Below are 26,829 nucleotides of genomic sequence, written 5' to 3' on the forward strand. Positions count from 1 at the left end.
ACCAACATCATTTGACTTGTTACATGTTATACCCCCATAGCACTTTGAAAGCCCATTTTACAAATCAAGTTATAATAAACAAGCTACATGCTCCTAACTCTTCACAAATATAATTAAATAGTGAGTTTTAAAGCTTCTCTATAAAACCATGCTTCTCACAGAGGAAGATGCTAACATAAAAATAAGTTACAATTTAGTAGAAGAATGAAAGGTATGAAAATGCATAATATTGAAAAATTTTTATATTTTACATAAAATATCATGTTTGCAAACTGTTCCCAGCAAAAGATAACATTTTCTGAGTTGTTTGGGGGCAATAATAAGACAGTAATACTTGGGTTTGGGATGATTTCATAGAATAAAGGATTTGGAAAGGAGATTTGAAGGCTATGTAAGATTTCAACAAAAACAACAAGGAGAAAAGTATCTGTTCAAGAAGAAGAATTCTGTGAGCAAAATTAAAGAAGTGGGAAAGCATAGGTATTGTTTAGGGAACATGGAGTGGACCATTTTGGTTGGAGTTTATGTCAGATATGAGATGAAGTTTCTAGGTTACAGAAGTCCTTCAAATGGTAGTCTAAGGTGTTTGAGCTTTCTTGTAGATAATGTGATACATTTTTAACAGTGGAATGATTTGCTCATAGTTGTACATTACTTAGAATATAAATTCTTTGAGAGCAAGGAGTATTTAACAAATTCTTGTTTGTTTGAGAAGTGATAAATTTAATTTAGTCATAGTGTGCAGTATGGATGAGGGCATATGGAGACTCGTTAGAGAGCCATTTTAATAGTTTAGTCAGGAAGCATTTTTTCATTTTCAAAGAACTGAAAAGAGTAGATGCCTCTTTGTTGGGGGAATGGCTAAACAAATTATAGTATAAAATGTAAAAAGGTTATCACTACACTATAAGAAACAATGAATATCAAGATTACAGAGAAAAAAATAAAGACTTATATAGACTTCGAGTATTGAATAGTTAGAGCCTTTTTTCCCCATTACAAGATGTCAGGTGTTACAGTTTTTTCCCCCTCCATAAATCAGACTAAATCTTATTTTGGTTTTTGAAAACTTTATCCATAGAAGTTTTTCTGTGCTTTTTTTTTCTAGCCCTCATTAGGAAATAATTTTTCCCTCCTCAGTAAAAATTTTAAAACCTCCAGTAGTCCAGGGAAGAGAAAATTAAGCCTTAAATTTCTCTGGTAACTGTGGAAATGGAAAGTAGGGATCAGGACTGATATCTTGGGGATAAAGAATCTGTATAGCTTCATCAAAATAAAATAAACTTATGTCTCTGATGTCCTTTCTACTAATTTCATACTAATCAATCTTTTGTTAGAATGTTGTTTATATTTTATTCTGTTGATTTAGATCAGTGATTCCCAAAGTGGGCACCACTGCCCCCTGGTGGGTGCTGCAGCGATCCAAGGGGGCAGTGATGGCCACAGGTGCATTTATCTTTCCTATTAATTGCTATCAAAATTTAAAAAAAATTATTTCCAGTGGGCTAAGTAATATTTTTTCTGGAAAGGGGGTGGTAGGCCAAAAAAGATCGGGTACCACTGATTTAGATTATTCTGCAAGGCAGCTGGCTTCCCTTCAGATTTTTGTATTGTAGCACCTAGTATAGTATCTTTTATGCAGTTGGTGTGAAGTATTTTCCTGAGTTGTATAGTGCCAGGGACTAGATCATGTACATTAACACCATGTAATGTGATTGGTTCAGACAACAAATTTTCTGCATCTAGGGAAGGGACTTGAATAATGAATATGGACAAAATAAGACCTGAAATGGTCTTTTAAAATTGAGTACAATTTTGATCAGAAGAAAGCCCTTTTTGCAAGGAAAAACATTTGGAAGCAAATGGATGCTCATCTGAATAGTGAATAAGAAGGTAATGAAATACTATTGTTTTCTAAGAAATGAATAAATTATTTCAAACAGACATGGAGTGCCTTAAATGAATTGAGACAAAGTGAAGTGAACAAAACCAGAAACTTTATACTATACAATATTGTAAAAATGAACAATTATGAAGCTTTTATAAACTGATGAAGAGTAAATGAGTAGTGTTGTATTTAATTTGTACACTTGTTCAAAAATGTATTCCAACACTGTAAAAGCAAACAACTTAGAAAACTGTCAGAATTATGATTAATACAGTTATTCTCTATGATTTTGAAGGATTGATATGTAAAACACATTATGTGTTGACTGAGAAGTGATAGATTTAGGGTGCATAATGGGACTCTACCATCCTTAAAAAAATTCATTTGATCCTTCCATCCCTGCTGACTAACGTCTTAATGTTCTCCTTTCTGTGGCTAATCTCTTTAGAAAACTAACTGCAATAGATGTCTCCCTTTCTTTTCCTCTCATTCTCTTCTAAACTGTCTATAGTTTGTCTTCTGGCATCATCATTTAACTGAAAACTGCTTTCTCCAAACTTTCAAATAATCTCTTAATTATTCTCTCCAAGGTTACCAATGATCAATAATTCCAAATCCAATGAATTTTTTTCAGTCCTCATACGTCTCGACCTCTGCTGCACTTAACACTGTTGCCTACCTTCTTGTGGATACTTTCTCCTTTCTAGAATTTTGTGACATGACTTGCTTTCTATTGCAGGCTACTCTTGGCTATCCTGTATCCTACTTTGACTTTTGAGTATTACACAGTTTTTAATTCTTCTTGGAGATGTTAGCAGCTAGGTTTTCTAGCAATTAGAGAATTGGAATTAGAAAGACCTGAATTAAAATCCTGCTTCTAGGATACTTAACTTACTATCCTTGTTACCTAGGTAAGTCCTATCACCTCTCTCAGCCTCAGTTTTTTCCTCTGTAAAGTTATAGTAACAACAGCACCTACCTTACAGGCCTATTATGAGGATCAAATGAGATAACATAAAAAGTGCTTGGCAAATCTTAAAGAATTATATAAAAGCCAGGTTTAATTTTTAGTCATTCATTTTATTTTATTGATATTTTATTCATTCACTTATTCTCCTCTCTTCTCCTCTTCTCTCCCTTCTTGTCTTCCTCCTCACATTCAGTCAGTTGGCAAATCTTTCTTTATTTACAACATTTTTCATATCTGACCTCTTCTCTCTGTTTACAGCATCCACATTAAGCTAGACCCATATTACCTGTCACATTACCTAGATTAGTGTATTTGCTTCCCAATTGTTCTCCCTGACTCAAGTCACACTCCCAACTCCAGTCTGTCCTTAACACTGAGCAAAAGTGGTTTTTCTTAAGTTTAGATATGACCATGTTTCTCCCTTACTTGATAAATTCCATTGATTCCCCATTGCATCTAGAATGAAAAATAGACACTTTGTTTATAAAGCCTTTTATAAACTTACTCCATTTAATCTGTCTAATGTCATTGGACAATACCTCATCTTCTGTATTCCTTGAAGCAAAATTAGCCTTCCTCTGCCCTCACACATCACACACCACCCCTTGTCTCTGTGCCTTTGCACTGGTAATTCCCCATTCCTGGAAAGTATTCATTCCTTTCTCACCCCTGTTTTTGAGAAAGAGCTCAAGAAGTATCTTCTATATAAAACCTTTCCTAATCTCTACTCTTCTCATCTTCTCATTAGTTGTCTTCCTAATGTATTACCTTGTAATTACCTGTTTTTAATTTATTCTTTTTGTAGTTAATATATACATTATATGCCTCTATAAACAGACTAATAGTTTCAGAGAAGGTATTGACCTGCATTGGTAGAGGGAGTTTCCTTATCTGGGAGTTCTTTGTACCATTAAAATCACAAGACCAATCCTTACCTTTTTTCTTGGTTTATGTGTGTTTTATATGCACATATACATATATGTACATATAGATGTATGGTAGAGGTATGTATGCACATGCATATGATTGTATTATGTATGTGCATGTGTATCTGTGCATGCTTATATGCATGAATTGGCATATATTTTTATATACACACCTAGATACATACACACATTTTTTCTTTCCAATTAGAATGTAAGCTCCTGGCAGGTGGGGCTTAAAAAAATTTTTTTTGTCTCCAATGCTCAGCATATGGTTGCTTCATAAATATTGAGATAATTAATCTTTAGAGCTTGAGGCAACCACAGAGGCTGCTCCTTCTAGCTCCTTCATTTTACAGAGGAGGAAACTGGAACATGGGGAGCTGAAGTGACTTTCTGAAGTCTGATAGGTTATATAAGTATCACAGCTGGAATTTAAACCCAGGTTTTCTGACTTCAGAGCCAATGTATTTTCTCCTGTATTTACTAGTTGATTGATTGATTGATGATCTCTGAGGTCCCTAACAACTCTAAATTTGTGATCCTGTAATCCATTAGTAAGTTGAAGACTACACATATTGGTGTGGATAACTTTATATAACAACTATTTTGTTGAAATAAATTGTTTTTCTTTGTAATTTTTTGGTCTTATGTGGTTCTTTTTTTCTTCTTGTAATATTATCATTTTACCTTTATCAGTTTTGCTTCATTAGTTTCTCTAGTTTGACCGAAGGAATGCATGAAAAAACATTTATTAAGTATTTACTCTATGATGGGCACTGTTCTAAGCATCACCTATTCAAATGTAATCAAGCAAAACAACCCTTGCATTCCAGAGGCTCATATTCCATTAGATGAAGAAGATATATAAAGGACAGCTAGAAGAAACAAGGTGGCTTAGTTTGGAAATGTCTGGGAAGTGATGTAGTGACCTTGTTATGATCAAGAAAATGAGAATGGTCACATATCAGAGCCCAGAGTCCCAGAGGCACAATCTATAGGATGAGAAAGATGGCCAGGGTATAGACAACATGATTTGGAAATGGGCAGAAATTGGCATCATCTGCTCTAACCAGCAGTTTTCCCTTTGGTTTTATCCTCTCTTGGAAGTTTAAGATTGAGATGTATCATTGATTTAGGAGAGGAACATGAGATGTATCTTTGATTTAGGAGAGGAACGTTGTTACCACTCTGTGAAGTCTTTCTGTTCCTATAGATGGAGGAATAAAAGCAAAGATAAGCAGAGTGTGTCACAGTAACAAGGGGTGATGTAACTCTGAGGGCCTTTATTAAGGTCAGGGGTCTAATAATAACACTGATATAGCATTTTAGAATTTACAGAGTTGGCTTAAAACAGTTTTGGGAAATAGATACTGTGGTCGTTATCTCTACTTTACAAATGAGGAAACTGAGGCTTTCATTACATTAAATAACTTATCAAGATAACAGAACTAGAACTAGAGTTGTAATTGAAAGACTTATGATATGCCATATGTCTTTGGAAGTAACCTGTAGACACCTGAATGATTAAAATTATATCAGTGGAACAGAACAGATAAAAAATAGTAGTAAAAGATTATAATAACCTCATATTTGACAAAAGAATAGATCCAGATTTTTGGGATAAGTACCCACTTTTTGGCAAAAATTCCTGGGGCACTCGAAAAGTAGTTTTAACAGAAACTGGGTATAAAACAATATCTTATATCATTCACAAAGCTATCATAAGAAAATTAGAAGAATAGGAAATGTATTATCTATCATATTTATGGAGGGGAGGAGAATTTGCAAGTAAACAAGAGATGGAGAGCAGTTTGAGATATGAAATATGGATAGTTTTGATTACATTAAATTAAAAAGTTTCTATAAAAATAAAATTAATGTAACTAAGATTAGAAGGAAAGCAGAAAATGAGGGGGAAATTTATACACAGTTTTTCAGATAGAGATCTCATGTCTAAAATATATAGAGAATTTTATTAAATTTATAAGAACAAGAACCATCCCTTAATTGATAAATGGGCAAAAGATGCTAACAGACAGTTTTTGGATGAAGAAATTAAGGCTATATATAGTATTCAGAAAATGTTTTAAATCTCTACTGATTAGAGAAATGCAAACTAAAACAAGTCTGAGATCTCATCTTACACTTATTAGATTGGCTAAAATGATAAATGTTGTAAGGGATGTGGAAAAATGGAGACACTAATACACTGTTAGTGGAATTGTGAACTTACCCAACCATTTTGGAGAGCAATTTGGAATTATGTAAAGAGAGTTATAAAACTGTGTATAACCTGTTGCTGGGTCTGTTTCCCAAAGAGATCTGGGAAAAGGGAAGAAACTTACATATTCCAAGATATTTATAGCAGCTTTCTTTGTGGTGGCAAAGCACTAGAAATTGAGGGAATGCTCATCAACTGGGTAATGGCTGAACAAATTGTGGTATACGATTGTGATAGAATATTACTTTGCCATAAGAAATGATGAGCAGATTAATTAAAAAAAACTCAACAAGTTGGAAAGACCTATATGAAGTAATAAAGAATGAAATGAGTAGATATAGATTTCTATAACCAAGATATATATGTATATGCATACATATATAATAAATATCTAAAGAATGACTTATGAATGCACACCTTTAGAGAATGAACTGAAAAATAGAAACACAAAAGGCATAATCTTTATATAAATATCTTTCTGTTGGGTGATACTTTCTGTAGTGTAGAGAGGGTAGGGAGGGGTCCAGATACCTGGGAATAAATTATATTAAACACATTTTTTAAAAAAAGGAAAAAATTTCTGTAGGCAATATATTTTGCCTTATTTGTAATGTACTTTTTTTTTTTATATAGGAAAGTACGGATATACCCTCTAAAAAATGGAAGATGGAAAGCCCGTTTGGGCTCCACATCCTACGGAAGGATTTCAAATGGGCAATATTGTGGATATTGGTCCAGACAGCTTAACAATTGAACCTTTAAACCAAAAAGGAAAGGTAAGCATCTAAAAATTGACCAGAGAATGACAAGCTTTCCTTAGATAGTTAAGAGTTTTTGATTTCTGCAAAGCTTTCCTTCTTTAACTGAAATAGATGCATTTCAGAAAAGTTTCTTGGAAAGTAAATTTTAGTTAAATGAATGTATTTTTCTATTTCTGTTATGAAATAAGAGATGTATTTTCTGAGAATTATTAGAGCTTCTAGAACCACATTAATAGGTATAGAAAATGTTAGAAACATAATCTTAAGGAAAACAGTAATTTTAAGATACTGTGATGATTAATATGAACTTTGAGAATATGAATTTGTTAAAATGTACCCAAAACATTCTGTGAAAATACTGTTAAGTATCAAAAACTGTCTTATAATTTTATATCAGAATATTCTTTTCCCTTTGTGTTTTCTTATTACTTGAACTTACTGGCATATAATTCTTCTAGATTCTTTAAGTTTGAAAATTGCTTTTCTTTGGAATGAATTCATGATTTTGTTATCCATTTTCTTTTAATGGTAATTTTCTATTAATTGAGAGTACTATTATTTTAACTCCACCTTTACTTTATCATTTAAAATTTACTTTTAATTAAAGAATAAAGTAACAAAAGTTTTAGGTCTATAGCATATATGTTCATTTAAATGTTAGAGGACATTTTTGCTTTAGACAGTATTATAAGTAAAGAGTTAGAAAAAGGAAGAGACTGGGAGTTGCAAATTACAGATAAGGTTTAATTATAAATAGATATTTTTAGTTGTTTTCTTTGTGATAGAACTTCCAAATTTTCAGCTTATTGAATCTTTGTCAAAAAAACAGTTGTTTGGGAATTAAGTTTTTGTTTCCTTAGTTCTACTTAGTTTAGGATTTGTAATTGTGTGTTGAATTATTTATAGCCTACTAACACATAATTAATCCAGTGTCATATGATTGCCTTCCTTTTGGGAACCTAAGAAAAACAAGGCGTATGTCTCATGAGGACATATTCTCATGGAGAAAAATATTCTGTAACTGTAAACAACCTAGAAAATTCAATGCACCTTCTTTAGATGCCCTAAATTAAAAGATGCCAATTTTATGAAAGCAGAATCAAGAAAGGGTAGAAGTTTTCAAAACATAGTTTTTCCTCTCAGAGTCTGGAAAGAACTTTATATGTATTCCTGTTCAACCTTTTATTTTACTGATAAAGAAATTGAGGCCCAGAAAGATGAACTTGCATAATGTCACACAGGTAGCAGAGGAAGATCCATATCTAGATTCCTTGATTCCAGGTCCAGTATTCTTTCCACTATGCCATGAGGGAACTATCCACAGAGAGAAGGAGGTCTTTAAAAATTTAAATTAAATAAGAAAATTAAGTTCATGCATGTAGATTTCAATTTTTTTCCACATGAAGATGTAGAAAATCTTATAGCATTGATCTTTGTGTAAAATACAGTGCTTCTTGCTCCTGGATTTTACTTTTTTTTGGGTTCACATTTATGATTTAATGAACATAAGAGATTATTTTTTTGTGGAAACTCCCTTGATTCCTACATAAATCAAGCAGCATTTACTAAGTACCTACTCTGTGTGAGACAGACATTGGGGATACAATGTGAAAAATAAAATAGTTCTTGACCCCAATGAATTTATATTCTATTTTCTATACATTATATTTCACATTTCTTTTTTCTGTGAAGTAAAGGTAGAGATTCCATTTTAGAAAAGAAAACTATATTCCATAGAAAAGAAAACTAAATTTTAGGAAGATTAAGTAACATAGAGTAAGTGGTGGAGCTGGAACATAATCTTTTTTTACACTTTCAGGTCTCACATTCTTTTCACTATAACATGCTACTTTTCTTTATAAGTTCATATTTATATGATAGTATTCTTCCAGAATAGAAGAAAACTAAACTAAATTCATATTTTCTTATTGTATTAAAATTAGAGCATTAAATCCAAAGTTTAATTAAGGGTTTTTTAAAAAAGAATGGCCATTGTTTCTCAAAAACATTTGTTTCGTAAGTCAAATTATTACATCTCTAAATTTGTAACTGTGACTATAAAGACTACAAAAAATTACCTATTAAACATAGAGAAACCTTACTCCCTAGGCCTACAGTTTCCTCACATATGTTTAGACAAATATATGTTTGTCTATGTTTAAATTATTCATTGTACTGAAATGGAAAACTAATATGAATAATTGAAATCCACCAATAATTCTGAGACTTCAAGCAGTTTATCTTTTAAGTACAAGCCTTTTATTTGTGCTCTAACAAGTGACAAAATTGATTTCATCTACTTTTAATTTATCTTTTGTATGTTTATAAGACAAAATGCTATTATGGATAAAAAGCTGGCCTTAGAGCCTGGAAGAACTGGGCTAAAATTCCATGCCTGACAATACCAACTGTGTTAACCTGGGCAAGTTACTTCCATGCTTCAGGCAATTCATTGAAACCAGAAGTGGCAAAGAAAGTGATAGTCTTCATTAATGGAAAGAATTTCCTTATTGGGAGCTCCCAGGAATCAGTGAAATCATAGGTCTACTCTCCATTTCTATCTATTTCTCTAATTAAAGTCCTAATTCTCTACATATAGAGGGACAGAAAAATAAATTGCATATGAAAAGGGCTTAATTTAATAATTTATAGACTAGATAGTAGGTTTCTCAGTTTCTAGGAAATATGAGGAAAGCATGATTTAGTTCTTTATTTGCATTATGTGGAATTATACCCTACTGGCTATGGAAAAAGAACTGCTTTCTGAGTCCTCCAGCCTCTGTGTAATTTCTTCATGACTTCTACCAATATGCTCCTCACTGGACAGTTGTTAAAATAATATTTTGGGGCAACTAGATGGCTCAGTGGATAGAGAACCAGTCCTAGAAATGGGAGGGCCTGAGTTCATATGTGACCTCAGACATTGCCCAGCTTGTGGAAGTCACTTAACTACAATTGTCTAGCCCTTGCTGTTCTTCTACCTTGGAACCAATACTTAGTATTGATTCAAAGATAGAAAGCAAGGATTTATTTTTTAAAAATGGTATTATATATGTAATTCAGTCTTTAAGTGAGTATATGACATCTGATTTGAGAGATAGCTCTCTGTATAAAAGGACTGTTGAAGGTTCTCCTCTTTCTTTCTATTACTGGGTGTTTTCTTTTATTTCTTTAATTTTTACCCTTTTATAGATCCTGGGGACCTAACTAGTACCCTGCCTTTTGTAACATCCATGATCTTAAGTGGGGCGAAATTGCCTCACAGAATTCCACAGTAACCCCGCCCCCCCAGAACTCTAGGAGAGGGGGCAATTAAGAATGTGAGTATAAAAGCCAGGACATCCAGCTTGCAAGGACTTACACTTTTTGGGGGTTCAAGGGAGGCTGGGCGAGAGAGTAGGATTACTCTTTTTGTTAGCTCATCTCTGACCTCAGGGAGCAGGGGGTTACTTTGCTGTTTATTTTATACATACTAAACCAGGCTGTGTGCATTGGAAAATACCTCATTTGCAATATCTCAGTTAATTCCTCATTTATATAGATCTTCAATCAAGATTACTTTCACCATCTTAAACTTGATAACATTAGATTAAGAGGAAAGTTAGTTTGTGAAGGAGTTAGTGGTTAAGTTATTTTCTGAAGATATTAGGTAGCTTTCCTCATCCTCAATCCTAAAACTTCCCTCCTTTCCCCTGTTTTCCTGAAATTAATAAATCCCTTCCCTTGTTAAGTTTGAGAGTCTGTGTGAAGTTATACTTGGGCTTTACCAACCAATATCATACATTACCTAGGTAAAATCTTCATCCAGGCAAGCACTGGAACAGCTGTTATCCAGAGAGCAAGTATTCTGATTTAGAAGACATCCTGAACCTTTATCTATCTCAGGTTTTGAGGAATAATCTTCCAACAGTGGCAGTTGCAAATCTCAGTGGCATTATTTCCTATCTGTCTACCAATTTAGCCCTGGATTAGTCAAGCCTAAACAGTCTCCATATCTTGATCTAAAGGGGATACTGTTAAAACTGTTATTCCTTCTGCTGTAACTGCCTCAAGATGGGGAGGAGAAACAATTCTGTTCACTCACACCCCTTTCCCCTGCTAAGATAGCCAGCTTCATCCTTTGCTCTGACCCATTACCAGTCATTGTCGATCTGAATCAATCTTACAGTTTGGCCAGCCAGCCTTGGATTTTTGAACCTGAAGAAGTGGATTACATCATGGCTAATTCCCTAAATAGAATGCTAGTCACAGTAGGGAGCAGTACTTTGTTGCTTTACAGTCTTTGGAAAGGGTTTTATAATTTATGATGATTTTGATACCTCAATTCTTTATGGAGCTGTTTAGGATATATGATTCATATCAATGACTGACTATAATAATTGGGCAAGCCTTGGCATATATACCAACTGGTGGGGCAATAGTAGTGTCAATGTTTCAGGCTTATTGGGTTCTGGGAAAGTTGATTGGACATACTTTTGGCAAGGCAGAGAATACCAACCCAGTTCTTGAGACACTAAAACAGCAAGTGAAACTACTCATTGAGATTAATAGGCAAATTAGGGAAGGCAAAGAACTAGATGTTGACCATTTTACAGTTGGAATTAATTGAGGGGACTATCCCAGGTGATACCAAAGATAAGGCCAAAGATACAAACAATGAAGAAGAGATAAAAGGGGCTGAGGCTGCAGCTATTGCCAATAACTGATAGGACTGTTGTTCAATCTGACTCAGGGATTGTATATTTTAAGGGGTATAAGCCATTTTCTGGGGGAGACCTAGAGATCTTAAAAAGGAGGTTCCCACAATATTATTTAAATCCACACAAATCAATAAAATAATATAAAAGGGCTGTGTGTCCTATAATCCAACTTTTGAAGACGTGGAACTGCTTTTGACTGAACTCTACACTCCCAGTGAAAAGGCAAAGTTTATTGCAGAGACTAGGAGCAACCCCAACCTAGTCTCTTGGCCAGAGCAACACCAGGACCTAGAACTGTCATCCCATGCTAATATGGAATATTTAAAAAGGTGTAGAGAAGATTTAGCTGAGGTGATGAGAATCCATGCATGTTGCTCAAATGCATGGGGCTCTTTTGAGAAACTGAAGCAAGGAGTTGATGAGCACCCAAGCCTATATCTTGATAGACTGGTAGAAGCCAGAGAGACCATACTTGGATTTAGGGACATGAATGAAGATAACATCCAGCATATTAGGAGGCAGTTCATGAAGGGCACTGCAAGTTCCATTCAAACATACTTCTGTTTGAATTGCCCACAGTGGGAATCCCTATCTATTGAAGACATTAGAAAAATAGCTTCTTATGTACATGAGTCTAGAGAAACAGAGCCCAAACAATCAAAAAATGCTGAGGACAAAGAAAAAGATATCATTGCTGAATTGAAGAAACAGCTCAAGGAGGCAAAGAAGGCAAAAGAAATTGAAGAGATTAAAAACATGGCTTTAAAAACACAAAAACAGAAGCCAGTGTAGAACAAGACAATCCTATAGCAGTACCAACAACATTGTCAAGCGTTGCTACCTGTGTCACAAACTAGACCAGATTGTTAGGGATTGTCATTACAAATCACAAATTAATTTTAATAACAGAAACAACTATAATAATAACAACAATAGGAAAAATACCTTCTATAATTCTAGATACAACAATAATAACAACAACAAGGACAGTAACACTAGATAGAGCAATAGTGTAAAGTCAAGATGCTGTGACCATAACTGTTCCAATTTCAATAGTTCCCCAAGTTTATCCAAGATGGATGAGTATGTGAGCCAAGGAGCAAGACCATGTACTCCTCCCTACTAGGATAGCCAGCTTCATCCTTTGCTCTGATCCATTACCAATCATTGTCAATCTGAATCAGTCTTACAGTTTCTATCTAATCATTTTCTTTATGAACTACAATATTTACTTTATGCTAGTGCTTATTAGAGATGGGTAATTTTTTTTTAGGAGAGAAAAGAGGAAAATCTTGTCCTAGTTCTACAAAAATCCCTTACTATCAGAGCTTTGCTGCTAATATAGTGCAGTATTGTGAAAAAAAACACTTACCTGGGTTCTAGACCTCCTTTTTACCACTGCCTTGCTGTGTGACCTTGAATAAGCCCATTTTGGGTCTTAATGTCTTCATTTTGTAGAATCATAGACTTGTTGCATAGTAATCATAGACTTAGGAAAAGTACGGTGATCTCATCTGATGAACCTCTCAATATAGATTGAAGCATACAGTTTAAGTGAATTGCCCATAGTCACTAGGTTGAAAAGTTGTGGAATGGAGATTGTTATTCCACATTTTTTCAAACAAATATAATATTGGGCTTAGTATAAGTCATCTTAATTTTTTTTTAGCCTAACTGGATAGGATATAAAAGTTACCTGCCATTAAAAAGACATCAAAACCAATCACAGTGAATTACTTAATTCCTTGCCTAAATTTAATAACAATGCAAGCAAACCAGAAGAATGATCTTTTACTAAAATTCATGTTATGCTATCCATTATTAAGACTTCAAATTTCATGTTTATGTCTATATTTTTGTATAAAGAGCCACAACTCTAAACATATATGAATCACTGATATTCTTTATATAATTCCAAAGTTATGTAAAACTCTTTAGCTAAATTCAGCAAATATTTATTAAATGCCTATTATATGCAAGAGCCCATTTTTATTGTTAGGGCACAATATTTGCCATCAGAGGCAGCAACTCTGATTTATTGTTGAAGAATTATTGTAAATGGTTTCTCTATTTCTGTTCAATTCAATATACTTATAAAAAACCCTTACCTTCCATCAGTTTACATTTGATTGTGCCATAATGTATCAGCCTCTGTGAACAATGTTCTCCTGGTTCTGCTCCTTTTGTTCTGCATCAATTCCTGGAAGTCTTTCCAGTTCACATGGAATTCCTCCAGTTCATTATTCCTTTCAGCACAATAGCATTCCATCACTATCAGATACCACAATTTGTTTAGCCATTCCCCAATTAATGGATACCCCCTCATTTTCCATTTTTTTTTTGCTATTACAACAAGCATGGCTCTAAATATTTTTGTACAAGGCTTTTTCCTTATTATCTCTTTGGGGTACAAACTCAGCAATGCTGTGACTGGATCAAAGAGTAGGTAGTCTTTTAAAGCCCTTTGCACATAATTCCAAATTGCCCTCCAGAATGGTTGGATTAATTCCCAACTCCACCAGCAGTGTATTATTGTCCTGATTTTGTAACATCCCCTCAGTATACTTTTAATACATGCTTAAGATCTGTAAAGTACTGTGTTAGTGAGAAAACAAAGGTGAAATACTATACAAATATGGTCGAGGAAACCATAGTTTACTAGGGAAATAAGATCGATATGCCCAAACCCCTAAAATATAGGATAAAACAAAGGAGAGAATTAAAGACCAGATTTCTCTCTGGTGGGAATTTGGGAAAACTTCATAGAGGAATTGGCATAAGATTTGGCCTATGAAGAAGGATGAGAATCCTTAGTTTGGACAGAATATCTATAAAGATTAATTTAACTATTGATACTCTAAATGTGAGATTATGGTGCAGTAATTATTGGAGGAACTGAATTATATGAATCTTGACATTCTTAATCAGACTGGAAGAAAAAAGAAAGCTTCAACTACAAAAAGGAATGACTTTCAGTATCTCCTAGAAGAAGCAAATAAAAATTTTAATTAAGTTGGTTTTATTGTTATTGAGGGCATAAAAAACATGATTTCATGAGATAGTTACTCATATCCAATTGCAGTACTTATGATGAGCATTTTCCAAAAGATTACTATGGCAGTTTATGTGCTAACATTTGTTGAAGAATATGAGGATAAAGAGGTAGAGAAACTTTACAAAGAATTTGGTGAGACTCCAAATTTAATTAACATGTAGTAATCAGTAGTGATTTCACTTCTAAGAACAGCTTGGGAAGATGAGTATGAAAAATATGTTGGAAACCAATGTTCAAAATTAAGAATTGAAAGAAGCCTAAAGTTAATGTTTGTTGACGGCACAGAGAATCCTTATTCCTATCCATTGTTCTTGAGTATTTTATTTGAGAAAAAAGTGAGAATATCCTGGATGTGGCACACACTAAATAATGTAAAAAAAAAAAAAGAAATTTATTTTATTTTGAAAGGAAATGTTGTAGGAATAATTTCTAAATCATTGCCCTTATATAGTCAGACCACTAAATTGTTACAATCAAATGAGAAGTAGTGTGGTATAATTATTACTGGTTTTGAAGTCAGAGGACTGTTGTTTAAATTCTAGCTTTCTCACATAATACTTACATCATTTTGGGCAAGTCATAGCTTCTCTAGGTCTCACTTTTATTGTTAGTTAAATGACTAAATTGCACTTGACTTCTTTGGGTCCTTCCAGTGATTTAAGTATGATCCTGTCATCCTGTGATAGAAAAAAGAATAAAATAAGAATTACAGAATGGAATTGAAACTATTCCAATCTTACAAAGAAGCTGTTGATGTTAAAAGATGAGAAATGGGTAAAGTAATAGATATTGACACAGACTATCATCTTTTCTTAAGTAAATATGACTGATATAAATCATTTGCTATGATGAGATGACTTTAAAAAAACCTAGGAAAAACCTAGGAAATACTTCAGCCAGTATGCACTTAAAAAGTTTTTTTTATTACTATCTTTTGTTTCTTACATCATAATAGTTATCTAAGTATTAATATTTCTCCTCTTCCCTTTCCTAGAAAGTTATTCCATATGCAAATTTTTTTGAGATGGGAAAAAGTCATTACCTACTTTTAAAAATTTTTTTAAACATTTATTAATAATCATTTTTAACATGGTTACATGATTCATGCTCCTACTTTCCCCTTCACCCCCCGTTCCCCCCCCACCCATGGCTGATGCACATTTCCACTGGTTTTATCATGTGTCATTGATCAAAACCTATTTCCAAATTGTTGATAGTTGCATTGGTGTGGTAGTTTCGAGTGTCATTACCTACTTTGAAAACTTTCAAAACATTACAACTACATTGAAAAAGCCTGAATATATATGCAATATATAACCTAGACTTCCTACTTCCATGAAGGTTGGGAATAGGTTGTCCTCTCATATTTCTTCAGTTAAGTCCTATTTGATCTTTATAGTTTTGCAAAATTTATTTTGGATTTTTTTTGGCAAGTAGTTCTTTCCATTTACATTGTTTTAGTTATTGTATATGTTTTCTTGGCTCTGCTACTTTACTCAGCACCAGTTTATGTAGATTTTTCCATGCTTCTCAGTATTTGTCACACACATTATTTCTTATAGTACAGTGATATTGTACATTCATGTACCATGATTCCCCAATTGATTTGGCATCTACTTTCTAATTCTTAGCTATCACAAAAAATGTGCTGCTATAACTATTTTGGTATTTTTGGTGACTTCTTGTCTATGGTTTCCTCAGGTGTAGTCTCTGGTTCAAAGGGCATGGACAATCTAGTCACTTTGTTTGCATACTTCCAAATTTCTTTCCAAAATTTACCGTATCTCAGGTACACTAACAATTAATTAGTGTGCCTGTCATTCCACAACTCTTTTAACATTGAGTATTGCCATTTTTGCCAATTTGAAGTGTCTGATGGGAAACCTCAGGATTATTTTATTTTTATTTCTTTTGTTAGTAATGATTTGGGGCATTTGTTCATGTGCTTGTGAATACTTTGGAATTCTTCCAAGAACTATTTGTTTATATCCTTTGACCACTTTATTGGAGAATGGATGTCAATAAACATTTGATCTCTGTCAAACCCAGAGAGATGATAGCCAAGGGCAGTAATGGTTTAAAACATAAAGCCATTTTTAAGATCTTAGAGAGGATAATGATGAAAAATTATGAGAAATATCACTTCATAAAATGGCAAGATGCAGCTGTAGTAAAGACAAACTTATGGAAATTTTGATAAGAGAGACAACTAAATAAAATTGTCCTGAGGGCATTTAAGGATGAAACAAAATGGATAATAACACACAAAAAAGGGAAAGGTGATATGCCTATAAATATAAATATATATGCATGTAACAAATTCTCTTCATTCCAAATAATAATAGAGCTATCAGATTTGGACTTTTAATATTATAGTTCCTAATATTCTGCACAAAGAACTAAGAAATTATACTAAAGAGAGCAAAGATGTGAAGGAGCAATTAAAGTGGGACAGTCATGCACAGAGAGACCCATGCTGGTTTTTAGGGCAAAGGAATTAATTTTCAAGATATTTGAAAGAGGAAAATACCCAATTTGAAAGAGAAAAATACCGAAAATACTATGGTATTATGCTAAATCTTGGACATAGAGGCAATATACAGTCCCTGCCCACAAAGTACTTATGATCTAATGGGGGAAACAATAAATATATAGACACAAATTCTATAAGGATAAGTAGGAAATAATTAACAGAGAAAGGTGCTAGTATTAAGAGAAATTGTGAAAAACTTTGTCAAAGATAGAATTTTAGTTGGGACTTAAAGAGAGCAGGGAAGCCAGTAGCTGAGAATAAGAATATCAGCCCATATGACTGTTTTACTCTGAATTAAACATATTATGATAGTAATCTATAAACATTGAAAATACCCTTGTTAAAAGTATGAGAAGGGGACAGTCATATTTTCAGAAGTTATATTCTATAGCTGACCACATTTTTAATGTTACAAAATTGATCGAAAGTTATAGAGAAAAAAAGATCCTATGAGCTTATTTTTTGTTGAATATAAAAATACATATGATCCAGTCCAATTCAGTGTCATCTTTATGACTATATTCTTACAAGATGTCTTTCATATAAATGTCAAATTAAGTAAATTCAGCATTCCTTGAAAGATGCTGCAACAGAGAGAACTCTGATGCCTTAATGATTTCTATCAGATGAAGAATTAAAAAGGGAAATATGCTTGCTGAAGGAGTTTGTAACCATCTTGGAGAATGTCTGTTTTAGAATCCAAAGGAAAGAGGGATTTTTTAAATAAGTGACAAGATTCTTCAGATGCTTTCATTTGCAGAATCATATGGTATTTTAAGATTTGAAAAGCATTTCCTTTATGTTATCTTCTTTTATCTTCATAACAATCCAGTGAAGTAGGTGCTCTTATTTATCCCCATTTTCCAAATGAGGATATTAAGGATGGTAGAGGGTAAGTGATAGGCGATGGGTCGCATAGCTAGTAAGTGTCTGAGGCAAAATTAGGATTGAATTTAGGATTCCTTCACGCCATCATTGATCAATACTTTGAAAAGGTCTAACATGGAAATCATTTTCCAATTAAGGGAGGAAGGTAGAGGGAAAAGGGAAAAAGTGAGGGGAACTGGAGGGAGTTATAAGGGTGAGTAGAAGATAGAACCCATGGTGAGGGTGGGCTGAGGTGAATAAGAGTCAGAGTAGGAAAATGGAGAGGTGATTGCAGGAAAGAATTTATGTTTAGACATGGTGTATCTGGATTGGGTTTGGTAGACATAGACTAGGTAGTTAAGATAAGCTGAAAAACATATTAGTGATAGGTGGAGGATGAATATTAAGTAGACAGAAACAGTTAATAGAGACACTTGTAGTATTATAACTTTGTTATAATGAACATTTGCATAGCATAATGGAATGTTTTTATCTAGATTGTGCTTCAGTTAGTATTGGGCATTCAGGAAAACAATAAATATTTGTTTTATCAGAACATTCAGTACTAATCTTTAGCCAAATTATGAGCTAAAAAGGCATTTGAAGGATGATATGAAAACAAATACCATTTATAATATTGTTTCTATTGGAATATTGGGGTTTGGGAGAATTTTTGAGTTGGGGACTATCTATATAAAAACAAATCTTAAGAACATGGAATTTCACAATATAGACTTTTGGAAAAGATAAAGCCCTTTGATGGTGTCATAAAAATGTATATAGACCCTTACACATTATTCACATAACATAAAATGGTTAACTGAGTTCACAGCATTTTCCTTGACCCCAGAATAGAAACTTGAAAACAAAGTGGCAGTGTTTTTTGAAAAGCAAAAAATTTGAATGTAGCATTTAAGATTAGACTAGAAAAAATGTAACTTTTTCAGGATCTGTCATTTGAAACCAAATGTTCTTCATTATATGATAGCTTTATTTCAAAATGGTAACTGTGACATTTAAGTGTAATAAGAATTCATTCTGACCATGAACTATGTAAAACTTTGTGGTACAAATATTTTGGAACATAATTTATCTATGCTCATAAATGTTTGAACAAGAGTGTTAATGTTTGTTTTTAAACTACAGAATAACATTTTAAAGTTTGATATTAGTATACTCTTTTTTGCCCCACTCCCCACTTCTTTTTAAAAATAAGATAGTTTCAGAATGTATAATGAAACATTTATATTTTCTGCATTTTGTTATATTGTGTGGTGAATTATTAAATAACTTGCTGCTGTAACTTTTTCTTAATAAAGCACATCTTTATTTTCCCTCTGCATTTACAGTGGATATTTGGTTACTTCTCTTTCATTATAGTGATGGTATTTAATAATGATATATTTGAATATTTGAATTTCTTTGATCAATTTGTTCAACAAAAATTTTGTGTCAGACAAAGCAATCCATTAATGAAAGACAACGGCATTACTTTTATTTATGTAGTTCAAAATTTAATTTTTTTTTGCAGACATTTTTGGCTCTTATAAACCAAGTTTTTCCAGCAGAAGAGGATAGTAAAAAGGATGTGGAAGATAACTGTAAGTAAAAAGAAAAGAATACAACAAAATAAGTTAAGGCAATAGATGTTAAAAAAGAAGGTAATGATTTTTTAAAACTAAATTATTGTCTTTTTTATCTTGGGTAGTAATGTTTGTGATGCTAATATTTCTCCATGTTTTAACTGAAGCTTTTCTGGGTCATTTTGAAATTTTATCTTGAACAAAGTAAATATTTTTAGAGTTGAATCTTTAAATGACCATAGTTCTATAATTTTGAGTGCTAAATTAGGTAGAAATATTCAGCTTCATAGAAATCAACTCATACATCTAGTTCATATTCTTTAGTAACTAGTAATTAACATCAGCATTTTGTATATATGAAATGCAACATAAATATTAATTACGTATGGTTTGATTTGCATGGGAAGATTGTTGTTTAGTCAACTGGTTATGATTTCCTCCCTTGAGATCAGATGATAATTATGTTCTAAATTGTGTAAGAAATTAAGAGTTCTGCTAGTTAATTATCATAACATTTGTATCTTTTTTTAGCATTAGTAATGCCCATGCTTTAAAAATTTTTAGAATATATTTGTTTCACCAACAGCTTTTAAAAATAACATTTGAATAAGCATGAAAAGTTTAAGTCTAAGAGAAATAACTGAGGATTCCAAAAAATAAGAAAAAAGTGAAGATAAACAAATTTAGGAAAGGAAGGTGAGTTCTGTTCTAATAAGAGGATTTTTTCGTTTGTGGAAAGCATTCAGAATAAAAAGTAAGGAAAATGAAGAAGCCATAGCTTCTGCCAAGAGAAAAAAGAATAAATGAAATATTCTTTTTCCCTTAAAATTCTTTAGAATACTCAGGAATGACAGGGAATATCTCTTTATGGATGGAAATCATTAGGAAATAGAGACACATTAAGCAGTGTGACTGGGCACATCAGTTGACTTTTCAGTACCACAGGTAGCTAGCTGGTTATAAGCTGCAGCTATATCAGTTGAGAGACTTTCCATAGAGGTAGTTTTCAACAGCTGTGAATCACAGTTTAGAACTAGTAATGAAACAAAACAAAAAAAACTCATGAGAAGGTATTCATTTTTGCACTTAATAGGAAACACATTGCTTTGATGTGATTTTCTAAATCTTCATGCACCTGATAAGTTTGCAAACTATTTGCATAAACTTAAGATATTTTTCTTCGACTTAATTTACATTTTTAAAAGATCCCCATCTCCAATGATTTCATCCTGTCTTTGTATATGATTATTTTATTTCTCTAATTTTCTAGTATAACGAATGTTTACTATAAAATCAGAGAATCCAGATTCAAATCACAGCTCTGCTTTCTGTGTGACCTTGAGTAAATAACTTGGCCTTTCTGTGTCCACATTACTTCATATCTAAACTAAGGAGTTTCCTTACAGTCCTAAATCTTAGATCTCATGACACCAGTGTTTTACAGCTTTATGCTATATATTCCATGCATATTAATGTCCTCTTTTATGATGCTGTGTCTATTGCAACTGTTAATATCTGTCAGCTGTTTTCATCCTAGCCAACTTCTGCTAAGTGTGATATATATATATATATGTAATTGTAATTCTTATTTGGAAACTCTATCATAGGCTATGTAAATGATTCACCCTAAACTTTTCAGGAAGATGAACATGCATTCATTGGATAGGCCCAGGTTTCACAGCTGACGAGATGACTGTATTACTTCATTAGATCTTTTGTCTCATGTTTGATGCCAGACTGTCTGGTTGTCTGCCAAGAGATACATTTGCTTTGTTTTCTGTTTCCTCATGAAGTGAATACTAGAATGAATTCCTCTTATCTACATCAATGTGATACTGTAATGAATAAGTATATGATGTCTGTAAAGCACTTCAAAGTCTAAAAAAGAAAGCTTCTTTTGAAATAGAAGTACTTTTATTGCCATTTGGAACTCTACTACCAAGGTGGCAGAATTCTTTGATTGCTTTCAGTTCTGTGCTTTGAAGAAGGAAGATTTTTGGCTTTCTCTAGTATTTTACCTGCTAGAGATTAGTACAATGGTTCTATTTATCCTGGTTGATTGTTAGACAGTAATGAAGGAATGTTAAAAATAAAGTAATTTTATAATAAATAAAGATATGTAGTATTCCTTCAGATAAACTAATGATATTTTTAGGTATTGATTGTAAGACTCATATGAACACATAAATATGTGTCGTATAGTATAAAATAATAGAGAGTTCACCTTGGAGTCAGGGTTCAAATCTCACTTCTTACTCATACTGTCTGTATTCATCTAGGCAAATCACCTAATCTCTTGGTGCTACAGGCAACTGATAAGTTGCAGAGCAATGTCTGATCTTTATTGATGTGGAAGTTTCCTCATTCATCTATATATCAGTGAAATCACAGATTCTGTCTCTTCCTTCCCTCCTCTCCTCACCCTCTAATCTGTCTAATGTGTCAGTGTATGAATGTTTATATGAAGTCATTAATCTTATAAATGAATTCCTGCTTACTAGAGGCTGAAGCTGATAGGTCATCTAGTCCTTTTTGTTTTTTTTAAGACTTCATTCAGCAATTCCTTTCGGTTCAGCAAATGTTTGCCTACTGTTTGCAAGGTGCATACAATTCTTGTACTCAAGGAGTTTATAATCGAGTAGGGGAGATAACACATGTATATAAGTATATTAGAAGGCTATGCATATTATAGTAAGTAGCAAAAACATGTACAAAGAGGAAAGGATCCCTTTTAGCTAGAGAGGAAGATTAAGGAATGCTTCATGGAAGATAGAGTATTTATGGAATTTCAACAGACTGAAATGGGAAAGCAACTGAGTCAGAGTAAATGGCTTCTATAGATACAAAAATGGGAAAATTCAGAGTTTTCTCAGGGACTGCTTAATCTTTTTGTTTGGAGCACAAAGTTAGTGGGAGATTATGTTAGAAATGTTATTCAACCAGATTATGGAGGGCTTGGACCTAAGGCTAAGACATTTTGACTATATGTATATGTAGTTGGGAACCACTGAAGATTTTTGAATGGTGTCTCAACATGTTTAGATGTCTCTTTTAGGGAAATCAATCTGGGGGCAGAATGTGTTAGACTGGGAAAATAACTGGGGAGGGAAGATAAGTTTAGATGAGAGGTAACATAGATAGTGGGAATGGGTAGAAAGAGACAGATGCAAAACATATTGAGAGGTATAATTGATAGGACTTAGTAGCTGTTTTGGATGGGGTAGGGTAAGGGAAGGAGAAATCAGAAAAATATAGGCTTTTTGTTCAAGGGCCTGACAAAATGATTGTATTGTTAAAAATAAGAAAACTAGGAAGAAAACTAGGAATAGTGGTTGGTTTGTGGGTTTGTATTTGGAATGGGAATGATAATGAGTTCAGCTTTGTAAGAGATCAAGAATAAGAGAGAGAAGAGAGGGAGAGAGAGAGAGAGAGAGAGGGAGAGAGAGAGAGAGAGCGAGAGAGAGAGCGCACACACAAGAATGCAAGAGAGATCTGCATGGGGTAATAGAAATGCATAAACTAGAGTAAAGAGACTTTCTAGGTCTGCTCTCAGATCTGCTACTGGATAATTGGATGATCTTTGAGAAATCCTTTAACTTTTCAAGATATTTTCATCATTCCTGAACGCTAGCGCCTTCCTTCTGAGATTACCTTCAAGTTATTCTCTATATCTTCTTTGTGTATAGTTGTTTACATGTTGTCTTATCCATTAGATCAGTGATGGGCAAACTTTTTAAAGAGGGGCCAAAGGAAAGGAAATGCTCATCTGTCAGTCTGTTTCTAAGGCATCTCTTTCGAAGTTTCATTGTATTGTATCCTACTCATTGTATTCATCAGATTAGAAATAATATTGTGCTGCCTGATAGAACAGTTCAGGGGGCTCCCCCTGCCCCAGCTGTAGTTTGTCCATCCCTGCATTAGATTATAAAGTCTTTGAAAATCAGGTACTATTTTTAATTTTCTTTGCATCCCCAGGTCTTAGCATAGTGCCAAATACATAGCAGGACCTTAATAAATGTTTGTTGACTAGTTAATATCTTAAGAATTGATCATATCTCAATTTCTCTGCCTCTTATTTTAAATACCAGTACTGATTGTTAATGGCAGATATTCATATGTTATCTTAAGGCACTATTCCTAACTTCTCATTTAAACCTCATAAAAACCTGTGAGATAGATCAAATGGATATTATCTGCATTTTACAGATGATGAAGCTGCAGCTCAGAGAAATTGTAATTTGCCCATATTATGAAAGCCCTTAAGTATGAAGGTGGTCTTGAATTATCTCTCCTGATTCCAACTGTAATACTCTTTTTATTTAATTATTTCCCTATAACCACATAATTTGATTAATTGTGTGATTTAGTTCTTTACTATTAATAAAAAAGTATTCATCATTACACCTATTGAAATGATCTAAGAGGGCTTAGCATAACACTCTGCACAATTCCCAGTGCTTAATAAATGATTGTTGACTGACTGAAAGAGGGCAAATCTCCTCCTCTTTGCATTAGTGGGAAGAATTTCCTATAAAGACAAAATTATTGGTTTGGACAAAAAATATGAATGGTGCAAATGATAACTAGTAGAGAACTTTTTTCTATTTATTTTTTGAAGAAAAATGACTTTTGCGTAAGATAACACTGTCAAGTTTTTTAAATGATTGATTTAAAAGCAAAGTTAACTAATAAATTCTAGTACGGGTCAGAACTATTTAGCTTTAATTTTCATGTTTTTTTCCCTTTGTGAACATTAGGTTAATCTTCAATTTTTTTTTTTTTTGTTTTAGGCTCTCTGATGTATTTAAATGAAGCCACGCTCCTCCATAATATCAAAGTGCGATATAGTAAAGACAGAATTTATGTAAGTGTTACAGATACATTTAATTGTTTAAAACTTTATGTGCAAATGAATTACTTTACATCACTTTATATAGTTTTATTCTGTTTTTATTTATTAAAATAATTTCAATGAAATATCTACTTAAAGAATTTTGACATTTGTCATCCTTTTAAAATAATCCCAGTTGAAGATAGTCAACCTGGAGGAATGCTTTATATGTTTAATACTTTTAAAAAAAAATCTCTTTGTACACCAATACATTACTAAGAAGATACTGTATAGCTACTTATGAAAATCTGTAATATTAAAAAAATCAATTAGATTTTTGAGGCATATATTTCAAGTTTCTATCAAATCACTGAGATGTATCATTATCTGTCTTATTATAATTCAGAATTAAGCAACTTATTTGTTTTAATCCTGAATATAGGCTAGAAGTAAATTACTGTCCTGGCTGTAGATAAATTACTTTGCTAGAAGTTCTGCTGTTACTAAAGACGAGCTTCTTTCACTTCATTATTTTTGAACGAAGAAAACACATGGCTTCTTTGACACCTCCTGGATCAAATGACCATCTTAATCTTTTATATTGCTATCGATTTGCCATTTGTAGCTACTTAATTATGACTAAATTACACTTGGTCTTTGCCATCTGCCCAAACAGTGACAGCTGTTAAACAGAACTAATCTAGCCTTTACCAAGACATACCACCTTCTAGTTTTCAATTATGTACTTTTGCAGCCTCATTTTTTTTCTTAAATAAGATTTTCAGTTTTCACCCAAGAAAATCTTATTTAAGAAAGAAAAATGAGACTGTAAAACTACATAATGTATTCATTCTTGATAAAACAAAATAAGAGATATGTTTAATAAGACCAAATATTATAATTCTAATATGCACTGTAAAGTAATCTTTATTCACTTACTAAGTACCTTAGACATATTTAAACATTTTCATGTTATTGATGCTTTTATTTTTGCATCATAACATATCGCATTCATTTCTAAATGTGTATCCCCTTTCTTCTTCAGTGAGCCTTCCTGTGTAACAGAGATTTTAAAAAAAAAATCTTACTTTCTGTCTTAGACTTGATACTAAGTATCAGTTCTGAAATAGAAGGGTAGCAACTAGGTACTTGGGTTAAGTGACTTGCCCAGGATCACATAGGTAGGATGTGTCTGAGGCCAAAACTGAACTTCCCTTCTCTAAGTCTGCCTCTATTCACTCAGCCATCTAGTTGCTCCTCCCTTGTAATAGAGATTAGTGGAGAGAGAAAAAAAGCAGCTCATCATAACTAACCTACTTTTTCATCACAACCCAAAGTATATATACTGTTCCTCATCCATAGTCTTTTACTTCTATATATAAAAAAGGAGTGTAGGGGCAGCTGGGTAGCTCAGTGGATTGAGAGCCAAGCCTAGAGACAGGAGGTCCTAGGTTCAAATCCGGCCTCAGACACTGCCCAGCTGTGTGACCCTGGGCAAGTCACTTGACCCCCATTGCCCACCCTTACCACTCTTCCACCTAGGAGCCAATACACAGAAGTTAAGGGTTTAAAAAAAAAGGAGTGTAATCCATTTTCTCAGCTTCTTTCAGGGTCAAAGCTCAGCTCAGTAATACTACACAGAATTTAGTTTCATTTCATTGTTTCTTAATTTACACTGCTGTAGTTATAATGAACATATTGTTTTCCTGATTCTGCTTACTTGATTCTGCATCAGTTCATGTAAGCCCATATTTATCTGAATTATTCATTTTATCATTTATTGTAAACATAGCAATATTCTGTTTTTTATGTCACAATTTCTTTAACCATTACCTGATCAATGGGCACTTTTTTTTACAATTCTTAGGTACCAGAGAAATGGTTCCTATTAATATTTATATATATATATATATACATGTGTATATATATATGTCACTTTTCTTTGACCTCTTTGGTGTCTTCTGGTCAGTTGTCATTTTCTTTTTTTTAAAGCATAATTCTTAATTTCTTTCTCATTAGGATGTGTCAATTCAGAGTTCCTTTAGAAGTGTGCTAGTATATTGACTATTTAATCTTTTTCATCTTTAACAATCTGTTATATATGGAACAAAATCTTAGAGTCATTTTGATTTGCAATTTTCTTATTAAGAATATGGAATAAGCTCTTACAGTTGTTTAAAGTTTGAAATTCTTTATGAGCTGTTAATATCATTTGACCATTTTTCTTCTTGGTCCTATATGTTTATGCTAATCTGTATGTTTGAATATCAGGTATAGATTTTTTCCCAGTCAAAATTTCCCTTATCCTAGCTATATTGATTTTGCATGGAGACTTTTCAGTTTCATGTAATGAAAACAATCTTTTTCTTCTTTTGTGAGCTGCTTCATACTTTATTTGGTTAAGAATTTTAATTCTAGTTGTTTTTCTGAAAGTTACCTCTATCCATTTTCTTCTAATTTTCTTAGTTGTGACCTTTTTGATTTAGATAGATAT

General features: G+C 32.9%; 1 protein-coding gene across 5 annotated transcripts in view; it reads left to right on the plus strand.

Annotated features, from left to right (window-relative positions):
* Nucleotides 1–6,649: 6,649 nt before the first annotated feature.
* Nucleotides 6,650–26,829, plus strand: part of MYO6 (myosin VI) — a 115,808-nt gene continuing 95,628 nt past the window's right edge. For all 5 annotated transcript variants that reach the window (XM_044676122.1, XM_044676123.1, XM_044676124.1 and 2 more), the window contains exons 1-3: nt 6,650–6,781; nt 19,453–19,522; nt 24,295–24,368. In XM_044676122.1, coding sequence (XP_044532057.1) covers nt 6,665–6,781; nt 19,453–19,522; nt 24,295–24,368 — 261 coding nt within the window. In that variant the 5' untranslated portion in view covers nt 6,650–6,664. The remainder of the gene's footprint in view (nt 6,782–19,452; nt 19,523–24,294; nt 24,369–26,829) is intronic.

Source organism: Gracilinanus agilis, chromosome 4 (assembly GCF_016433145.1).
Source record: "Gracilinanus agilis isolate LMUSP501 chromosome 4, AgileGrace, whole genome shotgun sequence".
NCBI lineage: Eukaryota > Metazoa > Chordata > Mammalia > Didelphimorphia > Didelphidae > Gracilinanus > Gracilinanus agilis.